At 38.9% G+C, this 24,820-nt stretch overlaps 1 protein-coding gene and 1 long non-coding RNA gene across 2 annotated transcripts in view; both read left to right on the top strand.

Moving 5' to 3' along the window:
* LOC306867355 overlaps nt 1-24,820 on the top strand; it is a 1,261,287-nt gene that overhangs the window by 249,622 nt on the left and 986,845 nt on the right. The window lies entirely within an intron of this gene.
* On the top strand, nt 2,023-13,106 carry LOC306861246 (uncharacterized protein; the record flags this gene model as incomplete). The annotated part of the gene is made up of 6 exons (XM_079403420.1): nt 2,023-2,038; nt 2,149-2,277; nt 5,660-5,715; nt 8,121-8,275; nt 9,403-9,866; nt 12,877-13,106. 6 exons carry the CDS (start codon nt 2,023-2,025, stop codon nt 13,104-13,106), a joined length of 1,050 nt encoding a protein of 349 aa, XP_079259546.1.

Below are 24,820 nucleotides of genomic sequence, written 5' to 3'. Positions count from 1 at the left end.
AATTTTTCCTGATTTACCGTACTCTCTCTTTCTCATACACATTATATATGTATATATATTCTTTATTTTTTAATTACCATGCTGTCATACTTAACGTATTTTATAGGAAACGAACAGCGACATAATAAGTGCTGTAACAGACCCAAACTCACTGCTGCATAGTTGTATTTTTTCCAGTTGCTAAATATGTTAATGTGGTTAATGTAGTGATTACGTCCACGAGTTGTTACCTGTCTCTAATAAGATCGGTCACAAACATGATCCCTGCACGATCTAATGTGTAGCGTCTTATTAACTCACTGTCATGCATTGTGTGCAACAGATTTCTTCTCCCTCTTCATGTTTTGTCCATTTTCTCCGCTGCTAAAGAAACTCTTAAGCCCCTTAAAAGTCCTCGTCCATACTCCTAACAATTTTGGACCTCAAGACCTCTTTTAAGGGTTGAGATGCTTTCTGAATTACTTTTTTCTTTACTAGGATCTTTTCTTTAATTTTAAGAGGAAACAGAGTAACTAGAGCTCCTCGTAACTAGAATTTTGTTAATAGGAGCAACTTTTAGCACTAAAATTATTCATGAATACGGGCCCAGGGAAAGATATATATTATATATTCTTATCTTATCCCTAAAGATTCTGAGAATCCTCTCAGAGAGCTCCTAACTTAACCTAAAAATTCCTTGCCAGGAGTTTTAGCTTAGAAGTGATTCCAGAACATTTTCAGTGAACTCTGAGCAAGGAATGTATGGAAAATCCTATCTTAGTGAGGAGGTGTGGTTGACCCCGTTGCTAGGTATGAGTCATCATTTCAAAAGCCGTGATTGGTTGATCCTACAAGTTTGATGAAAATGAACTTTTGGTGATAATGAGCAAAGGATGTACCCTCAAATCAATAAACATAATTATACACTCTAATCTTATGCAGACTGTAATTGTAAATAATATTTCACATTCAAGAAAATATCTGGAAAATGAATAGTAAGCTGTAGGGGTTATAGCCTAATCTAAAATATGTGAAAACTTAAGCTCATTACACCCTGTTCAAATAATGATTTGTGTCTTATTTGCTCATATTAATATCCTAGCTGGCATATTTTGTACTTTCACTCCCATATGGACCCCATTGAAAACAAGATGGCCTATCTCAAGGGGCTGTCCTTAATGAAGTAGTAATTGCATCTCTAAGGAGATCCACCACAAACATGATTCCTGCACGATCCAATCTGTAGCGTCTCAATAATTCCCTGTCATCCAGTGTTTGCAGGACATCTCTCCTGCCTCCTCTGTTGGCCATTTTGTGCAGCTGCTTAGGGGAACTCCTAAGCCACTAAAAGTCCTCTTCCCTGCTCTTAGCGGATCTCGCCTTAGGAGCCCTTTTAAGCGCTAGGAATCTTGAGGAATAGCTTTTATATTAACTGGGATTTTCGTGTCACTTTTAGGGGAAATTCTAAGAAAACTTCATGACTCTGGCCGCTAGGAGCCACTTTTTGCACAAAAATTCTTTAGCGACCCGGGACATTTTTTTTAAATTGTTTTTTGATAATGATCAACAGAATTTACTCTTTCGTGTTAATGTGTAACACTGAAGAAAGAATAAATTATTCTATTGGCAAAATATTTTTTTTGGTAATTTCCCAGACAAGCGCTTTATTACATGCAGAACATGACATATTCATTGACTTTAATGGCCATGGAGCACAGAATTTAGTTTTGTCTCTGAAAGGATTTTTGCACATCTCAACATACCGTACCTCTACTGCTCTTCTGTGGAACCACTTAATGAATATGACTCTACTTAAATTTCCTCATGTTTCTTTGGAAGTCATTTTCTCTGAGGGTAGAGAGTATAAAAACACCAACTACCTTGTTCTCAATATCATTTACTAAAACAAAGGTTAAGTCATTTTCAGATATCTTTCCAGTTACATCTTGTATTTTATGAGACGTCATTTAAACCAACCAAACTGGTTCTGCTTTAGTACATTTTATAATAACTCACTGCACAAATTGTGTAAACCTACTAAGGATGGCTGATAGCAAAAGCAAGTATTAGCTTATTTAATCATTTCATTATTTCAAGAGATTCGAAAACAATACCAGCCATCAATGTGATCTTTTCAGTCTTTAAAAACATGCAGTGTTTTTTCACCAGTGGCTGTGTCCCAGTGGAGCCCAACATTTGTAGAAGAGCTCCTCCCTGCTGCCGAAAAGACAGCTCTTCTCTACCATCTCTCTTACCTGTGCCTGGCCAACTTCCCCAACCTGGAGAGGATCATCAGGAGTCATTTCATTTCATTTTAAATTTCATTTCATTTTATTTCTATAGCACAAAATAATACAACCATTGTTGCCCAAAGTGCTGTACAAAAATAGAAAACCAAAAAGCCAAAAAAAAAAAATAAAAAAGAACATTTTCATAAATATACAAAGACAATGACATAGCACCACACACACAAAAAAAAGAGACAACCAAAAAACATAAAACTCAGCACTCAAAGAGATTAAAAGCCTGAGTTAATAAATAAGTTTTTAACAATGATTTAAAACTAGAGATAGTCTGAACTAATCTAATACTCACAGCTAACAAATTCCATAGTTTTGGGGCAGCAACTGAGAAAGCGCGATCACCCTTAAGTTGTAATCTAGCTCTGGGAATTGTTAAAAGTTGCTGATCAGAAGATCTCAAGGATCTAGCAGAAGTATGACGTTTTACTAAGGCATCGAGATATGTTGGAGCTAAGCCATTTAGGGATTTAAAAACAAACACTAAAAGTTTGTATTCTATTCGGAAACGAACTGGCAACCATTTGAGAGAGAACAAAATCGGTGTAATATGCTCATGATTGCGTGTTCCTGTCAGCAGCCTGGCTGCAGTATTTTGAAATGCCTGCAAACGCGCCAAAGCTGTCTGGTTAACTTCTATATATATAGTGTTACAATAATCGAGTCACGAAAAAATGAAGGCATGGATGAGTTTATCAAGATCAGTAGCAGAGAGAAAAGGTTTTACAAATTTCAGAAAATTTGAGGCCATCCAGCTTTTTATGTCCCTTAAGAAATTCAGAAGTAGTGTTAAAGCATTCTTGTCCTTCTTTTGAAATGGCATATAGATCTGTGTGTCATCGGCATAACAGTGGAAATAAACACCATGCTTTCTAAAAATAGATCCCAAAGGAAGCATATACAATGAAAACAAAAGGGGAGCAAGAATGGACCCTTGAGGAACGCCAGAGGTAAGTGAAGCCGAAGTTGACAGACATTCACCAACTTTAACAGTAAAACTTCTGTTCGTTAAATAAGACTTAAACCACTGGAGGGCCATCCCTCGGACTCCAGCATAGTGTTCCAATCTAGAGATCAAAATGTTATGATCCATGGTATCAAAAGCCGCACTAAGGTCTAATAACACTAAAATAGCTGAAGCTCCCGAGTCAAGAGTTAGTAGAATATCATTATGAACCTTTAAAAGTGCAGATTCAGTGCTGTGTAGTGCCCTAAAACCCGATTGAAAAACTTCCAGCACGGAATTATTTCTTAAAAATGTTTGTAATTGAATAAAAACTACCTTCTCCAAGATTTTAGACAGAAAAGGCAGTTTCGAGATCGGTCTAAAATTAGATAGCTCTGTAGAATCCAAATTAGATCTCTTTAGTAAAGGCTGCACTACAGCATGTTTAAAATGAGCTGGCATGGAACCCATAGCCAGGCCACAGTTAATTAGGATCAGAATACTATGACCCACAACATTAAAAACGTGTTTCAAAAAACGAGCCGGGATAATATCTTGGGGACTAGTGGAAGGCCTCAGGTGTTTAACAACCTCTGTCAAAGACGTGATGGAAACAGGCTCAAACTGGTGAAAGACAGCGGGGCATGTCACCAGAGGTCATGATCAGATGGCTGAATCGAAGATCTAATATCGGAAATCTTATCCGAAAAGTATATACGAAAGTTTTCACATGTTTGTAAAGAAACATCAGAACCCTCAGAAACAGGCGGATTAATAACAGCGTTCAATGTAGAAAATAAAAATCTAGGATTACCACGATTCTTTTCAATAAGACCAGAAATTTGATTGTATTTGACCCTTACCATTGACCGTTTTCTGATAATTTGACAACCGGTTCTTAAAAATCTCATAAGAAACTTGCATCTTGTCTTTCTTCCACTTTCACTCGGCACGTCTACACAACCAGCGAGCAGCACAAGTGGAATCATTTAGCCAAGGTTCTGATTTTGGTTTAAAACATCTAGTCTTCAAAGGGGCAATAGAGTCCAAAATATTAGACCACACAGAGGTAAACGAAGTCAATAACTCATCTGCACACAAATCCGAAGGAGAACAATCATAATACCAATTTGAAAAGGTAGCCTCATACATAGTACAAAAATCATTACTAGTTTCAGAATTCATAATACGATACCTGCGAGTAGACGTTTTCCCTACAGAGCATGAAAGAGATATATTAAAAACAACAGACTTATGATCAGAAAACCCAGTCTCCATAATCTCAAAATCACAAACAGTTAAGCCATACAATAAAACAAGATCCAAAGTGTGTCCCAGTTTATGAGTCGTGCCTGTCACAGACTGTACAAGGTTAAATGAATCAATAAGATTGAAAAACTCTCTCGCCAGTCCATTTCAGGAACAACAGATATGAATATTAAAATCCCCAAGTATCACAAGTCTGTCGTAATTCATCATAATTCCTCCTAAAAATCCAGTGAACTCAGAAATAAAGTTCTTATTTACTTTCGGTGGTCTGTATACCAACACACACAGCACCGGATTTCGTGAATCAATTTGCATCAACTGTACTTCAAAGCTTGAAAAAGTATCAGACTTAATGCTACGACAGTCAAATTTCTTCTTAAAGACTGAAGCCAGACCTCCACCACGACCAGCAGTACGGGGTGAACTTAAAAAAAATCACAGTCTGGTGGTACCAGCTTTGTAAAAGGGCTAAGGTCTCCAACATTAATCCAAGTCTCAGTTAAAAAATAAAAAGTCCAGACATTGTGAAGTGAAGAAATCATTCAATATAAAAGTCTTATTCACTACCGATCTTGAGTTTACCAATGCCATCTTAACCCAAGTCGATTCACACGCCAGCTGAGATACCTGACACAGTGGGCGAAGATTCGCCGAATTCACACCTCTTCCATGGAGACGAGGCAAAAATACCCGAGAAGGAGCCGAGTCGAAAGCAGGCACAACAGGCCGGATCCAACGACACCCCGGTACCCAGCAGCGCCGCGAGGAACAGCAAACCGAAACCAGCCCACGCCAAAAAACAGACGAGCCCAAACGAGGTATGGCCGAAGACACCAGGTACAGCTTCCATCTAGTCGAAACGCCACCTCGCTTTGCGCGTCTGCGTCGATGTTTCCTCCCAGGAGCAGCATAAGCCGACCGCCGTAAACTCTCCGGTATAGTGAATTCAAACGGAGTGCAAGTGTTTGTTTTTGCTAGATCCTGCTTAATTAGTTTTCCAACAGAGTTTCGGATAGTCAGCAGTGTTAGCCTGTCATAGACCAATGCAGTTGAAGCATGTTGAAGAATCATAGAGAAACATAGAACGATCACAAACAACCAGACAAGCTGCAGACGGCAAGCCATACACGCCGGCGCCATCTTGCAAAATTAACTATAATTATTATTCGGGCTGTGGAAACCCAGCTTCTGTTTGGCTCCTCTGATGCAACTATGTTGAAAGTACTGTTTCAGATTTTCTCTTGACTTGAGTATTTTTATTTCTGTCATCTAGAAAAAAATTTGAAATAACTGGAAATAAATAGATAATGCATCCTAATGTGAGCCATGAAAACTTTTTTAACTGACATTTTAGGTCAAAATAAATAAATACATAAAATAAGAGTTTGCACATATCATTTTGGTTCAATATGCTTCCTGTAAATTTGAAATGCATTTCTTAAGCCGGGCTCACACTGTGCGATTTTTAATAGGCTTTTGCGATTGTTGCTTCTCACACTGTACGAACATGATCCCCATGTCAGACTGTAGGATCTCAGTTGTCTTAATGTCAGACTGTACGACAGTCAAGACGCGACAAAAACGGATGTACTCAAGAAGACTTGTCTGGATTTTTACGTCATCAATACGTGACCCGCGTTCTCTCGCTATAATGGTAGCTACCAAACAACAGCAACGTGTGGCGTTAGTTTTATTAATTACATGCCTTGATGTTAAAAAAACCCCGAAAAATACGACGTGTGTGGAGCAAGTCATGGCTGGGCAAAAGAGGACTTTATGGACTTCCAGTTCTACAGAGTGAACTTGAGGTAATTTTGTTATTCGAGTTTAAACATCCTGCCCCTTAATAAATAAACTTTAAGTAAACTTTGCTTTGTACATATATTGTTTTTACAAATAATGAAGTTGAAGTTTGAAGTTGTCGCGCTAATTGCGTCATCAAGTTCAGTGCTCCTATTGGTTCTTGGTTTGACGGTCGTCGTAGGAGATGTCACACTGCAGGAAAGTGTCTAAAATCTTCTGACACTGCCAGAATTTAATCGGAGGAAAAAATTGATCGCAACGGCCATTAATTGTTCCTTCTCAGGAACCGCACTCCAGTGGTTTGAGTCTTACCTCTCTGATAGGTCCTTCAAAGTATCTTGGAGAGGTGAGGTATCCAAGTCGCAACATCTAGCTACTGGGGTGCCTCAGGGCTCAGTTCTTGGACCACTTCTCTTTTCTGTCTACATGGCATCACTAGGTTCTGTCATTCAGAAACATGGCTTTTCATATCACTGCTATGCTGATGACACTCAACTCTACCTCTCATTCCATCCTGATGATCCGACGATAGCTGCTCGCATCTCAGCGTGTCTATCAGACATTTCTTGCTGGATGATGGACCATCACCTTCAACTCAACCTAGCTAAGACAGAACTGCTTGTAATTTCAGCTAACCCATCGCTTCATCACAATCTCAGCTTCCAGTTAGGCTCATCTACCATAACTCCTTCAAAAACAGCCAGAAACCTTGGAGTTGTGATTGATGATAAGCTGAATTTCTCAGACCACATTGTTAAAACTGCCCGGTCCTGCAGATTTGCATTATATAATATTAAGAAGATCAGGCCCTTTCTCTCGGAACATGCAACGCAACTCCTTGTTCAGGCTCTTGTTCTGTCCAGACTTGACTATTGCAATGCTCTCTTGGCAGGTCTTCCAGCCAATTCTATTAAACCTCTACAATTAATCCAAAATGCCGCTGCAAGATTAATCTTTAATGAGCCGAAAAGAACGCACGTCACGCCTCTGTTCATCAATTTGCACTGGCTACCAATAGCTGCTCGCATTAAATTCAAGGCATTAATGTTTGCCTACAGAACCACCACTGGCTCTGCACCCCTTTACCTAAATTCTTTACTTCAGACTTATGTGCCCTCTAGAAGCTTGCGTTCTTCAAGTGAACAACGAATTATTGTACCATCCCAAAAACACAGAAAAACACTTTCAAGGACTTTTTCATTAACTGTTCCCATCTGGTGGAATGACCTGCCCAACTCGATCCGAGCAGCCGAATCCTTACCCATCTTCAAGAAACGGCTAAAAACTCATCTGTTCCATCTTTACTTGACCCTCTAACTCTAGCACTATCTATTCTAATTGTATTTTATCTATGTCTTTTTATTAAAAAATAACAACAATAATAATAATAATTATCTGTACTGCGTTAGGCTAACCAAGACTTGTAATAGCACTTGCACGTTGTTGCTCTTTTGTTGGTTTTGATTGCTTCTTATGTCCTCATTTGTAAGTCGCTTTGGATAAAAGCGTCTGCTAAATGACTAAATAAATAAATAAATAAATAAAAATTGGCTGTCGGTGAACATGTCAAACCAGCGATCTAGACAACCGATTTTAGCCTAGGATTATAGGAATCTTTAAGGATTTTAGGATTTTCAAAATTTGTCTCAGACGACCAAATCGTGGCCAAAATCACACAGTGTGAGCCGGGCTTTACATAACTTTAATGTAGCAGCAATATAAGCAGGAGTTACAGGACAAATACAAGCAATAAGAGTTCGGTATGTTTTGTCTTTTTTAAAGTCTAAGATGTGAGATCTCATGGCTCTTGGTTCTTTTCGCAGTGTATTTTGACAATTGAAAACCTGGTTCAGTCGCTGTTTCCCATGTTGACGAAAGCTGTGGACAAAAATAACACAGGTCTGGCAGTCACATTTCTAGGGAAAGCACGAGTCTGGATCAAAGAAATTATCGGTGAAGTGGACAGGATAGTGGAAAACTTAACTTTTTTACTTCTTAAGGAGCCTTAAGAAAGTTCACCTGAATCCCAGGATCCTTGTGGAATTCTACTGCTGTACCATTGAGAGCATACTCACGAACTGCATCTCAGTATGGTACAGCAATTGCTCCGCATCTGACCGCAAAGCACTCCAGCGGGTGGTGAAAACTGCTCAACGGATCACCGGCACCCAGTTAACTTCCATTGAGAACATTTATCATAAGCGCTGTCTGGGCAGGGCAAGAAACATCATCAAGGATGCGTCTCACCCTAACCATGGACTTTTCACCCTCCTTCCATCCGGCAGGCGTTACAGGTGCCTACGCTCTCGCACTAGTAGGCTCAGGAAGAGCTTCTTCCCCGAGGCTGTGACACTTCTGAACGCCACACCACTAATCTAACTCCTGCACCTGCTTATTATTACTGCACTGGTCACAGTACTTTACACACATGCATTTGCACTACTCATATTTTGCACAGACTGCACATTGTTAAAGTTATTACACTATAAACTGTCTAAAGTTGTTACTGTACAAAGCACAGTAAACTATTTCTATAAAATATTGCACTACTGTTATTTTGCATAGAATACACATTGTTCTATCAATACTTCCACACACTCATCCAGCTGTATTTATTTATTTATTACCACTGTTCTCATGTCTCTGCTGTTCATAATATGTATATATAATCCCACATTGCTGTTCATAATGTACATACAATCCCTACATTGCATTCCTATTTATATTCTGTAAATACTCTGCTCAATACTGTATATAGCAATTCCACTGTACATTCTGTAAATCATATCTTCATTTACTCTGCACTTATATGTATATAAAACACTATATTCTTGCACTTCTGGTTAGATGCTAACTGCATTTCATTAGCTCTGTACTTGTACTCTGCATAATGACAATAAAGTTGAATCTAATCTAATCTAAAAAGTAAGAACATTTTCCTCATGAAAACATGTTTCAAAATACCTTGAGCAATTTAATTCTTTATCTATATGAAACTTCTTTAATCGTGTAAAAGTATGAACTTGTTGTAAGTTAAACTTTTAAGGTAGTCACACCACCCCATTGCTGTTAATTTCACGGCAACATTTCTTCAACATTGTGTAGGTATGATCTACACAACAAAGATGTGGCATTGTCCACCAGTGATGTTATCAAGGAAAAATTAGATACCGATAAAAAGATTACAGAACAAGACCATGAGATGAAGCAGACGGAAAATTCTCTGAATGATCTGAAATCAAAACTCCAAAAAAACACTGCAGAGCTTGCTGAAACTGAGAGAAAGATAAACAGCAAAAGCCAAGAGATTCAGGAATTTGCCAGATCCATAACCCAAACGAGTAAAGGCCTCGGCATCTTCGCTGCAATTGTTCCATTCATCGGGCTAATTGTGAAAAGCATTTATGATACTGTACATGATCCTACAAATGTTGCCCGCATGAAGGCTCTTGAAGCTGAATTGAATAACTTTGTTGCTGAAAAGACTGCTCTGAAACAGAAGCAGTGGCAGCTCGAACTCCAGTTCATTGATTGGCAGATGAAGTTTGCCAAAGCCAATTTTGCCCGGAGTGAGTCCGTTTTCTTTCATGTTAAAAGTATACCTATATGACAAGTCACAATTAAGACTGTGCCAAGATTCAAGTCTAGTTTAACCCTCTGAGCCCGACAAACGCGAATACGCGTTTTGGGGCAGGTTTTCCTGATAAGGCAGAAATGAGCTTGAATTACTCTGCCATTTTTGATCGTTCAGATAAGAGCAATACACCATTTGAATCTGTAAGGGGTCTACTTTTATTTGTATACACTCATAACAACTAAACTTTGTGCTTTTAAAGAATAAAGAAAACAAACAGGGTGCGCTCTCGGTCTTCTCCGTCTCCGCGAACTGTTTTCAGAAACGCGTCACTAAAATGAAGTGTAACTCAGCAAATACTCGACACACAGACATGAGTTATATCTATAGAAAGCTTGAAGTGTCTTCTTTCAACAAAGTGTCTTCTTTTCCAACAAATATTCTGTGATGAAGTAATCCGTATGAACCCAACACGATGTTCAGTCTGTCCCGTCTAACTCATTATTTTTAATGAGATCCCGCCCCCTCGCGTTCACATGTAAATAACCACGTGACCCACGCGCGCTTGGAGATGCCAAACATAAACAAAGAGTCAGGAGGAGCCCATCGCTGCTATACTGTTAGTTTCTGGAAGAAGACGCGCTGAGTAAAGGCTGGATTTCCCTCAAAATAACAGCAAGAGTTCATCAAGTAGAGAAGATCGATCTGATGAGTAAGTAATGTTTATTTTATTTTCTGCATTAGTTAGCGTGTTATTGTGACATAAACTTGAACACATTACTAGTTGGGTTGTTCCCAAACTACAACATGATGAATGCTACGCATCTAAGAATGTTTAGACCATGTTTATTATTAATAATCTGTTCACAAATATATTTTAATAGCGTGCTAAATGATAACAATTAGTTCTCAGATATAAAATATATTTTTTTATAGTGCAAAGTTCATCCTTTTATAGTACAAAGCATGTGTGAGTCAATGACTGCAGAATCATATCCTCTATACTATAAAATCATACATGATGTTCAGGATGGCCATAGTTGGGTTTTCCCCAAACTATAATTCCTGACTAAAATATTTGAAATCCAGTAAAACATTTTTAGATCCAAAAAGAAACGATGTGCATGCAATGTCGTGGTCAGTTAAGTCATGAAGGTGATTAAAACTGCCTTAAAACGGTGCTTGCGTGAAATATATGAGTCACATTTAAGAACATGTCTCTGAAATGGTTTTCAAAACTGTCCTGCACTTTCTCACTCATCTAACACACTCGTTAGATCATTAATAGAGACTTTACGACCTGAAGTGGGTCAGAAAATGTAAAGTGAGTTGAGAGAAAACACGATGCGTGTCAGATCCGCCTCGGCAGCTCTTAAAGAAAAAGCAGCCAAACTATTAACCCAGCTGCTGTGATGTCTGTTCATCAAAGAAAAAAAAAAAAAAAAAAAAGGAAATCAATAACTTTATAGCTTTAAGGACTCATCTGTATTTAATTTAGAATTTAGTGTTTGATAACTTTATTCAATTTCTGTATATTTCCTACTTGCTGAAGGGCATAGGTATAGCTAAATATGACATTGGTTATACTGTGTTTATGAGAAAATTGTTTAAAGTTCACTTAAATTAGAAGTTATTTTTATTAAAGTCTAATAAATTTTAAAATTGATGGCTCTCAATTATACTGTAATGTTGAATGGCAATAGTCAATGGTTAAATATTAGGGAAAAAATAATTATTTTATAGAGACATCAATATTGATGTCAGTGATACTGGCATTCATTAAAAAGATGCCATTAATCAAATATAAAAAATATACCGTCTTTATGTTGTTTCTACATTAATTTGAAGATTAAATGTGAAATTATTGCAATATAAAAGTAGATTTAAAAAGTTTAATGTTAGGTGTGATTAATCACGATTAATTTCAGGAATAAATTGTGATTAATTAGTTAAATTTTTTAATCGATTGACAGCACTAATATATATATATATATATATATATATAGATGCTCCTGATATAAACATGCTCACAAACGTTTTTTCTCTTATTTTGGTTGTTTGTATTTTACTGAATCAGACACCTGCACCACAGATGAATCCTGCTGACTTTCAGTCTCTTCCAACTGTTTTCCTCTGAGAGCGCTTCACCGACATCAGAAGTTCAACAGTTCAACAGTTTCTTCTTGAATCCATGGAAAGTAGCAGAAACACTTAAATAACATGTAAATATCAGGTATGATTTATTTGTTTCACTTGTTGAACAGAATCTGTTGCAGGAACGAGTCAAAGTCTGTTCACATCTCTGTGGTTAGATCAGTGCACAATAATGTGTCTTTGTCCTTCATTATGTATGTTTTGATTATACTGTGTTGTAAATAAAATACAAATAATTTAAAAACCCATTTTTTCAGTCTCCTCACATTCTCTTACCTGCCTCAGTCACAGTCACACTGATGGGCCATTAGCACCTTTAGGGGAGGGCCCTTTGTCTCTCAGGTGAGAATCACTTAATATTCAAGGCCATTACCACTCCCTCGCATTTTGGCTCTCGATCACAAAACATGTCTTTAAAAATTTAAATCAACGTATTGTTTTCTGTGAGCAAATAAACAAGATGATTTTCACATAATTTTTAAGCAAAAATTCTAGGCTACAAGATCCAGTTCTCAAAAGTCTTGTAAACAATTGTTTTGTATGTGTTTTATGGTCTTATTTCAGTGACTTCAAAATTTTAGTTTTTCACTAACCACGCATAAACGTTGATTTCTCAAAAACACAATCATGTACATAAATGCTGCTAACATATTATTGTAGCCCTGTTTGTGCCGTTTACAGTGTTATTAGACTTTAGCCATTTATATTTTTATAAGCAACTGAAAAAAGCACAAATGTCAGGGCATGTCGAAAGTTCTCCAGGTCCCCAAAACACCCTCAGGGCACAGAGGGTTAAGACATGGTGCGAATATGTGGCATGTTGAATCATGTTTGTTATTTCTCCTCTGCAGATTCCATACCCAACCCCATCCATCTAAATGACGTTCAGAGTAACTTGTCAAAAATTCAAGAAATTCTGATTCAGCTGAAAAACTTCTGGGAGAATGTTGCTCAAATGTTGGACTACCTGGAACAAAAGACCTTTGTTGGAGAACATCTTATCGAAGACCTTGCCGAACTAAAAGATGAATTTCTAGATTCAATCAAAATAGCCGAAAAGGTAAAATTCATATTTATGTGATTACAAAAATATTTCCAGTTAGGTTTTATTCCCAGACCCGGGGGTGAAAACTTTTTGAATTTGAAGATCAAGGTAAATTGTACTTCATTTGTCTTCCAGGAAACATGCAAGTATCTTCTGTCCCGTCAGAAGGGCAGTACTACATGGAAAAATATGATATTTCAACAAAATAAGAAAAATTTGGAAGTTCAAATGTTTTCACCCCCCGGCTCTTAATGCACCGTGTTTCCTTCAGGAGCATCAGTGAATGTTTGAACCTTTTTTAATTGTTGTGTTTGAGTCCCTCAATCATCCTCAGCGTGAAAAGGTGGATCTCAAAATCATACAGTTACTGCTGGAAAGGGTTAAAATATGCAAAAGATGCTGGAAAACTGAAGATTCTGCAGGACCTGGAGGATTTTTCTGAAGAACAGTGCCCAGTTGAACTGTTCAGAACAAACAAGGGACTCATGAACAACCATCACAAAACAAAAAAAAACAGGTAACATCCAGATAACCACAAACAGTATTAAGAACCAAGGGTTCCCAAACTTTTGAATGTGGTTATTTTAATAATTTCAGCTATTTTTTTGTCTTGTGGACTATATGTAAACATCTTTTATGGAAAATATCTTACTCAGGACAGTACTAAATAAAAAAAAAAATAACATGCATTTTGTATGATCTCTCTTATTTTGGCAAAATTATCCACATTTTCACAGATTCTGCAAGGGGTTCCCAAACTTTCGCATGCCACTGTTGTCACGGGGCTGACGAGACGGATCCATGGGCAAAGCTTTATTATAAAACATGGTCATACAGGCAGGGTCGGGAGACAGCAAACAGGTATGGCAGAGGCAAGACAGAGCAATCCGTGGAGCAAGCGTGGGTCGACGATCGGCGTACAAAATCCAGACAGGGCAAGGCAGAGAGAATAATCCAAGAACTCGGGCAGGAATCAAAACACAGGAAAACTGACTAGAAAACAGGGAAACGCTTTGTAGAGTAGACGGGCTAACAATACTCGGCAGTGAAACAGAGAAAGTCCAAGGCTTATAAAGTGTGTGTGTGATGGGTGATAGTTCACAGCTGTGAGTGATTAGTGAGTGCAATCAGGGTAGTGAGAGATTGGTGCCAGCTGTGTGTCGTAAGTGTAATGTATGATGGGAAATGGAGTTGAATGTGTAGTGAAAAAGTCAATGTGGTGAACTGGTGACCTCTAGTGGTGGTTGACCGGAAGAGCATGGTCCAGATTCGTGACAACTGTACTATATACAAAGCATTTTTTTATATTTATTAAAAATATTTTTTTTAATTTATTTGTCACAAAATAAACTTTTTAAACTTTGTCACAAACTGTTACCATTTTAATTTAGGTAGGTTATTTTCACCTGCGAGGCCACAAATGGGGGTGAAGGTTAACAGGTTAAAATGGTAACAGTTCCTGACAAAGTGTGCTTACACAAACAAATTAGGTATCTTTGGAAAGAAGACACTCTAGGCTTTACTATCATCCAGACTTGATAATGTTCAAAAAGATAAAAAGTTATAGACACTGACGTGCCTTAAAGTATTTTTCCACACTGAATGTTTTTTTATTTCATATACAAATACATGAAATAAGTCCTGGAGCAATCCAGAAAAGTAATGGGTTGAAAGCCATGTGTCTCATGAGTTCATATTTCAAATTTGAAGAAGATACCATGAAAAATGAGATTCCTGCAATATTTTATCTGAAAATATTTATAGTCCCCCCACGCCCCTGTTTGAGGAAAAATAACCACCAAATGGATTGAATTATACAAGCTATTTTAGTCATTATACATATTCCTGCATAGTTTTTCAATTATAAAATAATAGACAGATTTATTTGAGCACTAAAAAATACAAAAATAATTATTTGAGTAATAAAAAAGGGGAAAAAAAATAGAAAAAAATGCTTTGTATATAGTATGTATACTGAAGTATTCTGATTGCCAGACATTAAGTGATATTGCCAGACATGGTCATAGAGGCCGTTTCTCAATATGCGTACTTGTCTGTACTTGTGGACTTGTGAAACGTCATCAGTCGCTGCCCAAGTACTGTTCTAATTCAAAGTTCACATCTAGCCAAGTCCAGTTCAATTCCCCGGATGTGTTCTTGATCCGCCCCTTTTACCGAGGATGCATCGAGAGGTGACTTGTGCGGACTTGATACGGGCCATAACCCAGAATTCAGTTCGTCCTCCCGTCCTCGAGAGTTCGTTCTTCTGAGTCGAACTTGGCAAGTCCAAACTCGAAAGGACGGAAGTCCAGACTCTGCGAACTTGGTATTGAGAAACGGCCAGAGTCAGTAAACACACGCTGATGTGCTTCCATTCAGATGATAATCATACAGATGGGCCATATAATCAATAATAGCTGATCATTGAATCACAATGATAGCCGTCATAGAGTCGGTAATAAACACACTGATGTTCGTCCATACATATTATAATCATGCAGACACGGCCACATTCCCCAAACAATACACACACACACATATAAAAAATGTAGAAGAAAAAACAAACTGTTTTTTATGGATAAAGCAGATCGCTAAGTTACGCCCCGCTCAGATGACAGCGTCATAGCCCGCGTCAGAGCTGGCAGGAGAGAGCGCCAAATTCAAATAATCTATATTCCGCTTTTCAGAGACTTTTTTTTTAGTGGATGGTCTCATTCTGTTTGTAAAACTGTATGCTACAACACCGTGTTGTTTTTTTACCACCAAGACGCTGTTTTTTAGCGTAATTTATTCCATAACGGACGCGAACAATAACTCTCTGAAGAAATTAAACGTAAACAAAGGAATATTCATCCTTATTACAACGTTATTGTTTCGCTGGACTAAAAGTGCTCGCTGGGATGTTGTTCTGTGGACCCTTACCTCTCTAACTAAACTGGGATTTCAGCAGTGGACGCGTTTGTGGCTCGTTATTACAATGATAAAGGTACGTACGGCTTTTTTACTCTGCGTGTTTGGATGTGTGCTGCTTACACAAATGTAGCAAATACATTCCTTATAAGCTTTCCATCGAAAAACAGCGATCTGTCGTCGATGCTTGAGGCTTAGACCTTCAGAATGATATATAGTTTGTCAAGATTAACTTTGTCCCGTTTCATTTATTCTATTAGAAAACAATGACACATGCAAACAAAGAGCGTTCAGTGCGACGTTGCTCTGGTGAACGTTAACAGGTTAATTTAGGTATGTTATTTTCACCTGTGAGGCCCACAATGGGGGGCGAAGGTTAACAGGTTAACAGGCAGTCTGACATATTAGAACGCCGAAAAACAAACCAGACTGGAGAGTAAATTAACATTGGACTTGAACTTGAAAAATGGTGTGTATTGGCATCTTTTCACGGTTGAAACAAGACACCTTCTGATGTTCATTCATGTTTATTTTGTGCTATGACTAGTAAAGATGAAGAGATGATCGGTTCATGTGCCGCTTGAACTGAGGCGCTACAGCGATCTGTCACAACATGTTAGAGAGCCACAAATCAGGTCTAAAAAAGACCAAATTTGACCACTGAGACTTTGTGTCCTCTTTGCTCTGTGATGTATTTTTCAATGCGTGAGAACATGATGTGTTGCATAAAAGTGCCATGGTTTGTCAGACATAACAACAGTAACTAAGGTAGGTGGGTCTTGCAAAAGGTCGATATAGTGTAGGGGGAGGTTGCTGGCTCAGGTTCTGAGATGATAACATGAACATCTTTCTTATAGTAGAAAATGACTTCTGGAGTTTGTGCTAGACTGCAGGGTCAGAATTAACATGCAGCCTATGGTGAGCTTTTATTTTACTTTGCTTGGCAGTATAATCTGGTAGAATTGATTAAAATAGTTATTAATAAATTACTAATAAATGCATACTTACCAAACTAAAATGACATGCTCTGAATTATTATTATTTATTTAATTTTTTTCTCATATTGTACAAAGATTAAACATATGCTGTCTGAAATTAACCAAATTGCATAAAAATATAATCCAAAGGTATACAATGTATATAAACCATCAAATGAATATAAAAGCAAAAGAAAAAAAAACTGCCAATCTGGGACATATATGTATAATGGAAAACACTATGCAGTGGTTTCTCTCACACCACACAGACTACAGTTCCCATGATCCATTGCACTGATTGCACACACACAGCTGAAGGCACTGATTACACAGACACAGCTGAATCCTTTCAGACACGCTTTATAAGCCTTGGACTTCCTCTTCCAGATCGCCGAGCATTGTTCTAGTGTTTAGCACTCTCCTAGCGTTAGCCACCTTACAGAGCCATCCTGTGTTTCTCTTTAGTATTGTTCTGCGTTCATCACTCACCTAGTGATAGCTGCTTTACTGAGTCTAGTTTCCAGTTCTAGTTAGCGTAGTCATTTAGTGTTGCCTTGTTTCCTGATTCCTGCATGTGTATCTTGGATTAACCCTTGTCTCGCCGTTCGGACTCTGTTTGTACCTCGTTTGGATTATTGCTCATGTTATAATAATAATAATAAGTTTTATTTATATAGCGCCTTTCCAGTGCTCAAGGACACTTCACAATGTACATTTAACAAAGAAGAGACAATTCACGTAAGCATAGATGGATAACAATAAGTATAGATACAGTAAAGGAGCATTATATGGACAGGGCAACATACCGATAAAGAGTCAAACATAACAAAAATACAAATACAAAGCAGAGCAGACTGAAGCGACAAAGCATGAAAAGAACAAGTTCATTAGACAAAGCGTGGTATCAGTAATCAAAGGTATAGCATTCAGAAAACAAGTGAGTTTTGAGTAGTGATTTAAATTCTGAGATATTGCTAATACAGCAAAGTGAGCAAGGGAGGGAATTCCAGAGTTTGGGTGCAATAATACTGAATGATCTGCCCCCCATTGAAGAAAGGCGGTGCTGAGGGACAACGAGAAGGCCAGAGTCAGAGGAACGTAGTGAACGAGTCGGGGTGTAGGGGACAAGCAAATTACACAGATAAGGGGGAGCTAAGCCATGCAAGGATTTAAAAGCGAGCAGGAGAATTTTGAATTTAATACGGTAGGCAACTGGGAGCCAGTGGAGATCATACAAAATTGGGGTGATGTGAGCAGAACGTTTGGTATGAGTGAGTATTCTAGCAGCAGAGTTTTGAATGTATTGTAATCTAGAGATGGAGCTGGCAGGTAAACCAATGAAGAGGGCATTACAGTAATCAAGACGTGATGAAACAAATGCATGGATAATCGTTTCAGCATCTATGGTACTGAGGAAAGGACGGAGTTGGGCAATGCGGCGTAAATGAAAGAATGCAGATTTAGTGATGAAGTTAATATGAGACTGAAAGGAGAGTGTGGAGTCAAAGATTACACCTAAATTTTTAACAATACTTGAAGATTTGATGGGAGAGCCTGCAATCTCACAGGTGAAATTGGTAGAAACAGTTTGATTTTCAAGGCAAAAGACAGCTTTTTCTTTTTTGATTTCAAATGCAATGTGTAAGGTAATATGTAATTTAAAGAGAAGAATTTGTCCTTAGTTTACTCTGCTTTTTGACCCATCCCAACTGGTGTGTTGACCAATTAGACCTTATCTTAGCTAGGGCTAAGCATTCCTGTAGCTCAAATAGTAGAGCATGGCGCTAGCAACGCCAAGGTCATGGGTTCGATTCCCAGGGAAAGCAAAGAGCTGATAAAACTAACTTGAATGCAATGTAAGTCGCTTTGGATAAAAGCATCTGCTAAATGCATAAATATAAATGTAGGGGTGTTGCTCTGTTTCTCCCAATATATAAATCATGTATCAGTCACATGGTCTGAATTTTACACGCTCTTGCAAAGTATACTTTTGGATGTGATTTCTATAACCACAATATGATACATTTGACAAAGAATTAATTGAAAGAAATGTTTTAAGCAAGAAGATTCAAACACACATACTAAACATGAATATGAACTCTTAGGCTGTTCAATTAAAAAGACATACATAATATGTGATTAAAACATGATAGTCTAATATGTGGGTTACATACATACAATGGAGTTATGCATAGAAATCATTAGTTGCTCATAAGATCTGTGAACAAAGGAATTTCAGTCTGGTTCTTTGTCTTGGGTGGGGGGAAAGTCAATCTAAGGAAGCTTGTGATTTCTATCGTGGAACACGTGTGATGGCTTTCTCTTTGACCATCAGTCTTGATTACTTGCCCCAAATTTGACAGTCTCCTTTCTGAGTTGGAATTATCAATAAGTGGTCCTTTTGTTTTAATGTTGCAAGCTGCTCGCTGACAGAGTTGGATGGTTCGCTTGCTTCAGACGAGCTGAATCTAGGAATCTGATTTATGACGTCCTGTTGGGCCTCTCTGGAATTTCGGCTCCTCATGTTTCGATGTTCTGATCAAATCTTCAATTTGTCTGATTTGGTCTCTGATATCCTACAAATGCAAAAGGATTTTTTATACACCTAGAAGTCTGTTTTTCACTGCATCAGAGGCAGGGCTGGACTGGGACAAAAAATCGGCCCGGGCATTTTGACTAGAGACCGGCCCACTAGGTATTCTTGGCAAAGCCATAAAGCCTTTGAATGAAAACAAACGCTGTTCTGACAGCGACGTACACTGTCCTGTTGGTATATACACTCACCTAAAGGATTACTAGGAACACCTGTTCAATTTCTCATTAATGCAATTATCTAATCAACCAATCACATGGCAGTTGCTTCAATGCATTTAGGGGTGTGGTCCTGGTCAAGACAATCTCCTGAACTCCAAACTGAATGTCAGAATGGGAAAGAAAGGTGATTTAAGCAATTTTGAGCGTGGCATGGTTGTTGGTGCCAGACGGGCCGGTCTGAGTATTTCACAATCTGCTCAGTTACTGGGATTTTCACGCACAACCATTTCTAGGGTTTACAAAGAATGGTGTGAAAAGGGAAAAACATCCAGTATGCGGCAGTCCTGTGGGCGAAAATGCCTTGTTGATGCTAGAGGTCAGAGGAGAATGGGCCGACTGATTCAAGCTGATAGAAGAGCAACTTTGACTGAAATAACCACTCGTTACAACCGAGGTATGCAGCAAAGCATTTGTGAAGCCACAACATGCACAACCTTGAGGCGGATGGGCTACAACAGCAGAAGACCCCACCGGGTACCACTCATCTCCACTACAAATAGGAAAAAGAGGCTACAATTTGCACGAGCTCACCAAAATTGGACGGTTGAAGACTGGAAAAATGTTGCCTGGTCTGATGAGTCTCGATTTCTGTTGAGACATTCAGATGGTAGAGTCAGAATTTGGCGTAAACAGAATGAGAACATGGATCCATCATGACTTGTTACCACTGTGCAGGCTGGTGGTGGTGGTGTAATGGTGTGGGGGATGTTTTCTTGGCACACTTTAGGCCCCTTAGTGCCAATTGGGCATCGTTTAAATGCCACGGCCTACCTGAGCATTGTTTCTGACCATGTCCATCCCTTTATGACCACCATGTACCCATCCTATGATGGCTACTTCCAGCAGGATAATGCACAATGTCACAAAGCTCGAATCATTTCAAATTGGTTTCTCGAACATGACAATGAGTTCACTGTACTAAAATGGCCCCAACAGTCACCAGATCTCAACCCAATAGAGCATCTTTGGGATGTGGTGGAACGGGAGCTTCGTGCCCTGGATGTGCATCCCACAAATCTCCATCAACTGCAAGATGCTATCCTATCAATATGGGCCAACATTTCTAAAGAATGCTTTCAGCACCTTGTTGAATCAATGCCACGTAGAATGAATGCAGTTCTGAAGGTGAAAGGGGGTCAAACACAGTATTAGTATGGTGTTCCTAATAATCCTTTAGGTGAGTGTATGTATCAATCTAATAAACTTAAACCTACACCATCCTCCCTATTCTGGTATTCTAAACAGTACTTAGCGGAAAACAAAAGACTGCTTGGTCGAGTTAACCTCCTGAACTATCTACAACACATGGTGGAAACCTGAAATTAAGACAGAGAAGACTAGAGGTGAGACATGATCATTAATGAGTATTAAAATTAATAAATTACAGATTTAGTGATATTTTCATAAACTATTTATTTACCACATCAACAAACAGCATGGCAGCACAAAATATTTTTTTAAACATGGCAACCTTTAAAAAGTGAAAGGAGACAGAGAAAGAAAGTTGAGAAAGAATAACACTTAATTGAATTTTTGATGCCATTTTACACACAGTACTGGTACAGTATCTAGAAAATGTTGGAAAATACTGACATCATATACAGTACTTACTTCTTAAGAAATTATGATGGGACCCTGAAAAACAGGACACAAGTGAAAGGACAGAGAAGGGTGAGAAAGAATGGCATTTGTTGGACTTGCTCATATGATCACAGTACTTGTATCTTTATTCCACAAAAATAGCTGAATCATATACAGTAGTACTTATGTAGGAACTTAAACAGTTGCATGGTCTAGAGAACCCCTTAAAGGATGATTAGACCCTGAAAAACAGGACAGAAAGGAACAATGATTAGATAAATAATAAAATCTATTAAGGATAGATTGTGATTGAATTGTATCACCAAAGACTATTTACTCACTGCATCAATAAAAAGTCACCCACAACACTTCCACAGCAGCAACACTGAACATATCTTAACATATGGTAACCTTTAAGAAGTGAAAGGACAGACAGCGAAGGGTGAGAAAGACTTGCACTTAATGGATTTTTTTCAGACGATGACAGTACTGGTATGTTTACTCTAGAGAAATGGTTGAATCATATTCTATATAGTACTTACTTAAAATGAACCCACTTCAGGCTTCCAAAATTGACTGACAGTCTGAAATGAAACAAAGACAGATTAAGGCTGTAAGAAAACATGTTTATAAATGCCTAATACCCCAATCTCATATTTATTCTATCTACTGTCTTATGCATTAAAACCTATTAAGATGGACACATTCTAAGCATTTTCTGAGCATGTGACATGTTTGAAGTGAAGATAGATACTAAACCTATTCATTTACTTTTAGGCAATAACAATAAAGTTGAATTTAATCTTAACTGATACATAATTAGGAATGTTTTGATCATTTTATTTCACCTAACCAGGTTACAAAAGCAGCTTTCTCAGCAGGTCACTCTTCTCAGCTACCCTGTCAATGACCATGTCGGAGTCCAATGACATGAGAATGTCCTTTTCAGTGGCCATCAGCATAAACATCTCCAGCCTGTTTCCAGACAGGCTGCTTTGGAGTCTGCTTTTAATGAACTTGAGTGTAGAGAATGTTCTCTCACAGGCAACCTGAGTGAGAGAGAGGGTCAGCAGGTACTTGTATGCCAGCCCAAGGAGATGGTAGGCATCAGACAGCATGTTGAACCGCCTGAGAATTTGATAGCAGCACAGTGGGCAATTTTTGCAAGAATCACAGATTTTGGTCACAATTTCACTTCCTTCGTCCCATTCTTCAGATCTGTCCTCTGCTGTTCTGGTCCTGTAGTCATCTACATGTGATGTCTTAAGCCTTTCCCACTGTCCAGCAAAACTTTTCAGTTCTGACTGAAGGTTAATTACTGTAGCCATGCTGTCAAATTTGAGGAGACATGTGCTGAGGTTTTGAAGTGCATTACTAGGAAAAGAAACTGTTCTGACCTGGCTAAACTTCCTGGGGTCCAACCATGCCAAATCTGCAACAAGAGGGCCATTTGTGACAAATCGTCTGTGGATTGCTTCAATAACTGTGTCCAGGATGGTGTTGTGCACTTTCACCTCATATGTTTTCTCAGCATTGATTTGCAACTCATCTTCAGTCATCTCTCCGGCCATGCGTTTTCTCTTCTTGGCTCTCTTTTCAGGAAGTGCAGCCTCCACTTCCATGTCTGTGTTGTCCTCCCTCTCCTCGAGTTTCTGATTTGTCTGTTTCACAAATGTGTCTGCAGCTGCCTTCACAGTTGGGAAGTCCCTGGCGATACTTTTGAGGCTATCTTGTGTGGCAGTCACCATATGATGGGCAGAGAGAATGTCCATCCCCTTTGGCTGGAGGTACTTCGACAGAGGAGTTGTTTGCTCAAACACTAAGAAATATCTGTGCTGTTAAGACAGTTTTATGCTTCAAGAGACACTCTTTAAAGCCTTGTGCTTTGGCACGAACAGCTGGCTTTTCTTTTTCCCTCTTTTCAATGGCTTCCAGTGTGAGCACTACATCAATGAAGAGGCCATCATCTGGTTTTCCAAAATGTCCAAAGATAATTTGGAGGAGATCATGCTTGGCCCACCACCGTGTCTCACCTATTGGACTGAGGCGTCTGTGTCTTGTCTCTTCTTGGGTTTGTTTCTCCCACAGATTAACCCTGTGATAGGACTCCTTGATGAACACAGCTATGTCATTAAGTAAATTAAAGAGTGATCCACTTTCAATGACACTTTGTGTTGTGTCAGCAAGCACAAGATTAAGTATGTGTGCATAGCACCACACATGCACATGAGTTGGAGACTGGGCAGTCATAAGTGCTGAAAAGCCTTTGTACTGGCCCTGCATATTTGAAGCACCATCTGTTGCATTCCCAATGCACATGGCCTTGTCCAGATTCAGATGCTCTAAAACTCCAGAAAGCAAGTTTACAAAGTACTGCCCCGTGGATGCTTCACACCTCACTATGGAGACAAGCCTCTCCTGCACAGCCTCAGTAACATACCTGATAATTACTGAACACTGATCATAACCTGTGATGTCTTGGGTTGTGTCCAGCTGAACAGAGAACATCCCAGCTCTCTGGACATCACTGGTGATGCTCTCTTGAATGAGATGGCCAACTGCATCAATCACTGAGTTGACAGTTGTTTTGGAGAGTAGGGTGATGAGAGACCCTCTACCTCTTGATCCACTGGACTGATGCAACTTCTTGCTTTTCTCAATGCAGTCATTCAAATGTTCTCTAAGGCACAGATCATACTTGCCTAATAACACAATCAGTTCCAGAAAGTTACCATGATCGATAGTGTTATCACCCAAAGTGTATGCAGCCTCATTCTCCACATGCCTATAGCTGAGTCCCCTCTTCCCTAGTACTTTGACCACGTCCACTATACGCTCCAAAACTTGCCGTCTCTTTTTAACTTCTGCTCTGTGAGCTGACAACTGACTGCCAGCAAACAAGCTGTTGATGTTGCCTTTTGAGCACCTTAAGAAAAAAGCTTCAGCACAGGTCTGATGTGTAGTGCTCCTCTGTGCGCATATGTACATGTCGCCAGTCACTCATGCCTGTTATAAATGCGCTGGTGTAAGTCCGCCTTGTAAATGCCAGACACACAAAGCAGAACAATAAATGGCGTTCTTTGCAATAAGTAAGCCACTTCCTGCTGGTGCCATCTTTATGGCTGAACACCCTCATCACAACTGCATTACTGGTGTTCTGCTGTGGGTGGTAATCTAAGAATGCCTGTAATATGGCAGGTTCAGGGCGAGCAAAGTAATCTATACCCTGGCTCTCTCTCTCCTGCTCTTCCAACTCTCTTTCTTGTTCAATCTCTTTCTCTTGCTCAATTTCTCTCTCCTGCTCTATCTCTCTCTCCTGCTCTTGAATCTCTCTCTTCTGCTCTTGCATTTCTCTCTCTTCTTGCTCCATCTCTCTCTCCTGCTCTTCCAACTCTCTCTCTTGCTCAATCACTCTGAATAAGTACAGTTCTTGGAGAGTGGGGAGGGTTGTACCAATGATTCGCTCAT

This window comes from Barbus barbus (assembly GCF_936440315.1).
Source record: "Barbus barbus genome assembly, chromosome: 4".
Lineage (NCBI taxonomy): Eukaryota > Metazoa > Chordata > Actinopteri > Cypriniformes > Cyprinidae > Barbus > Barbus barbus.
This window is presented reverse-complemented; position numbering and strand designations above follow the sequence as displayed.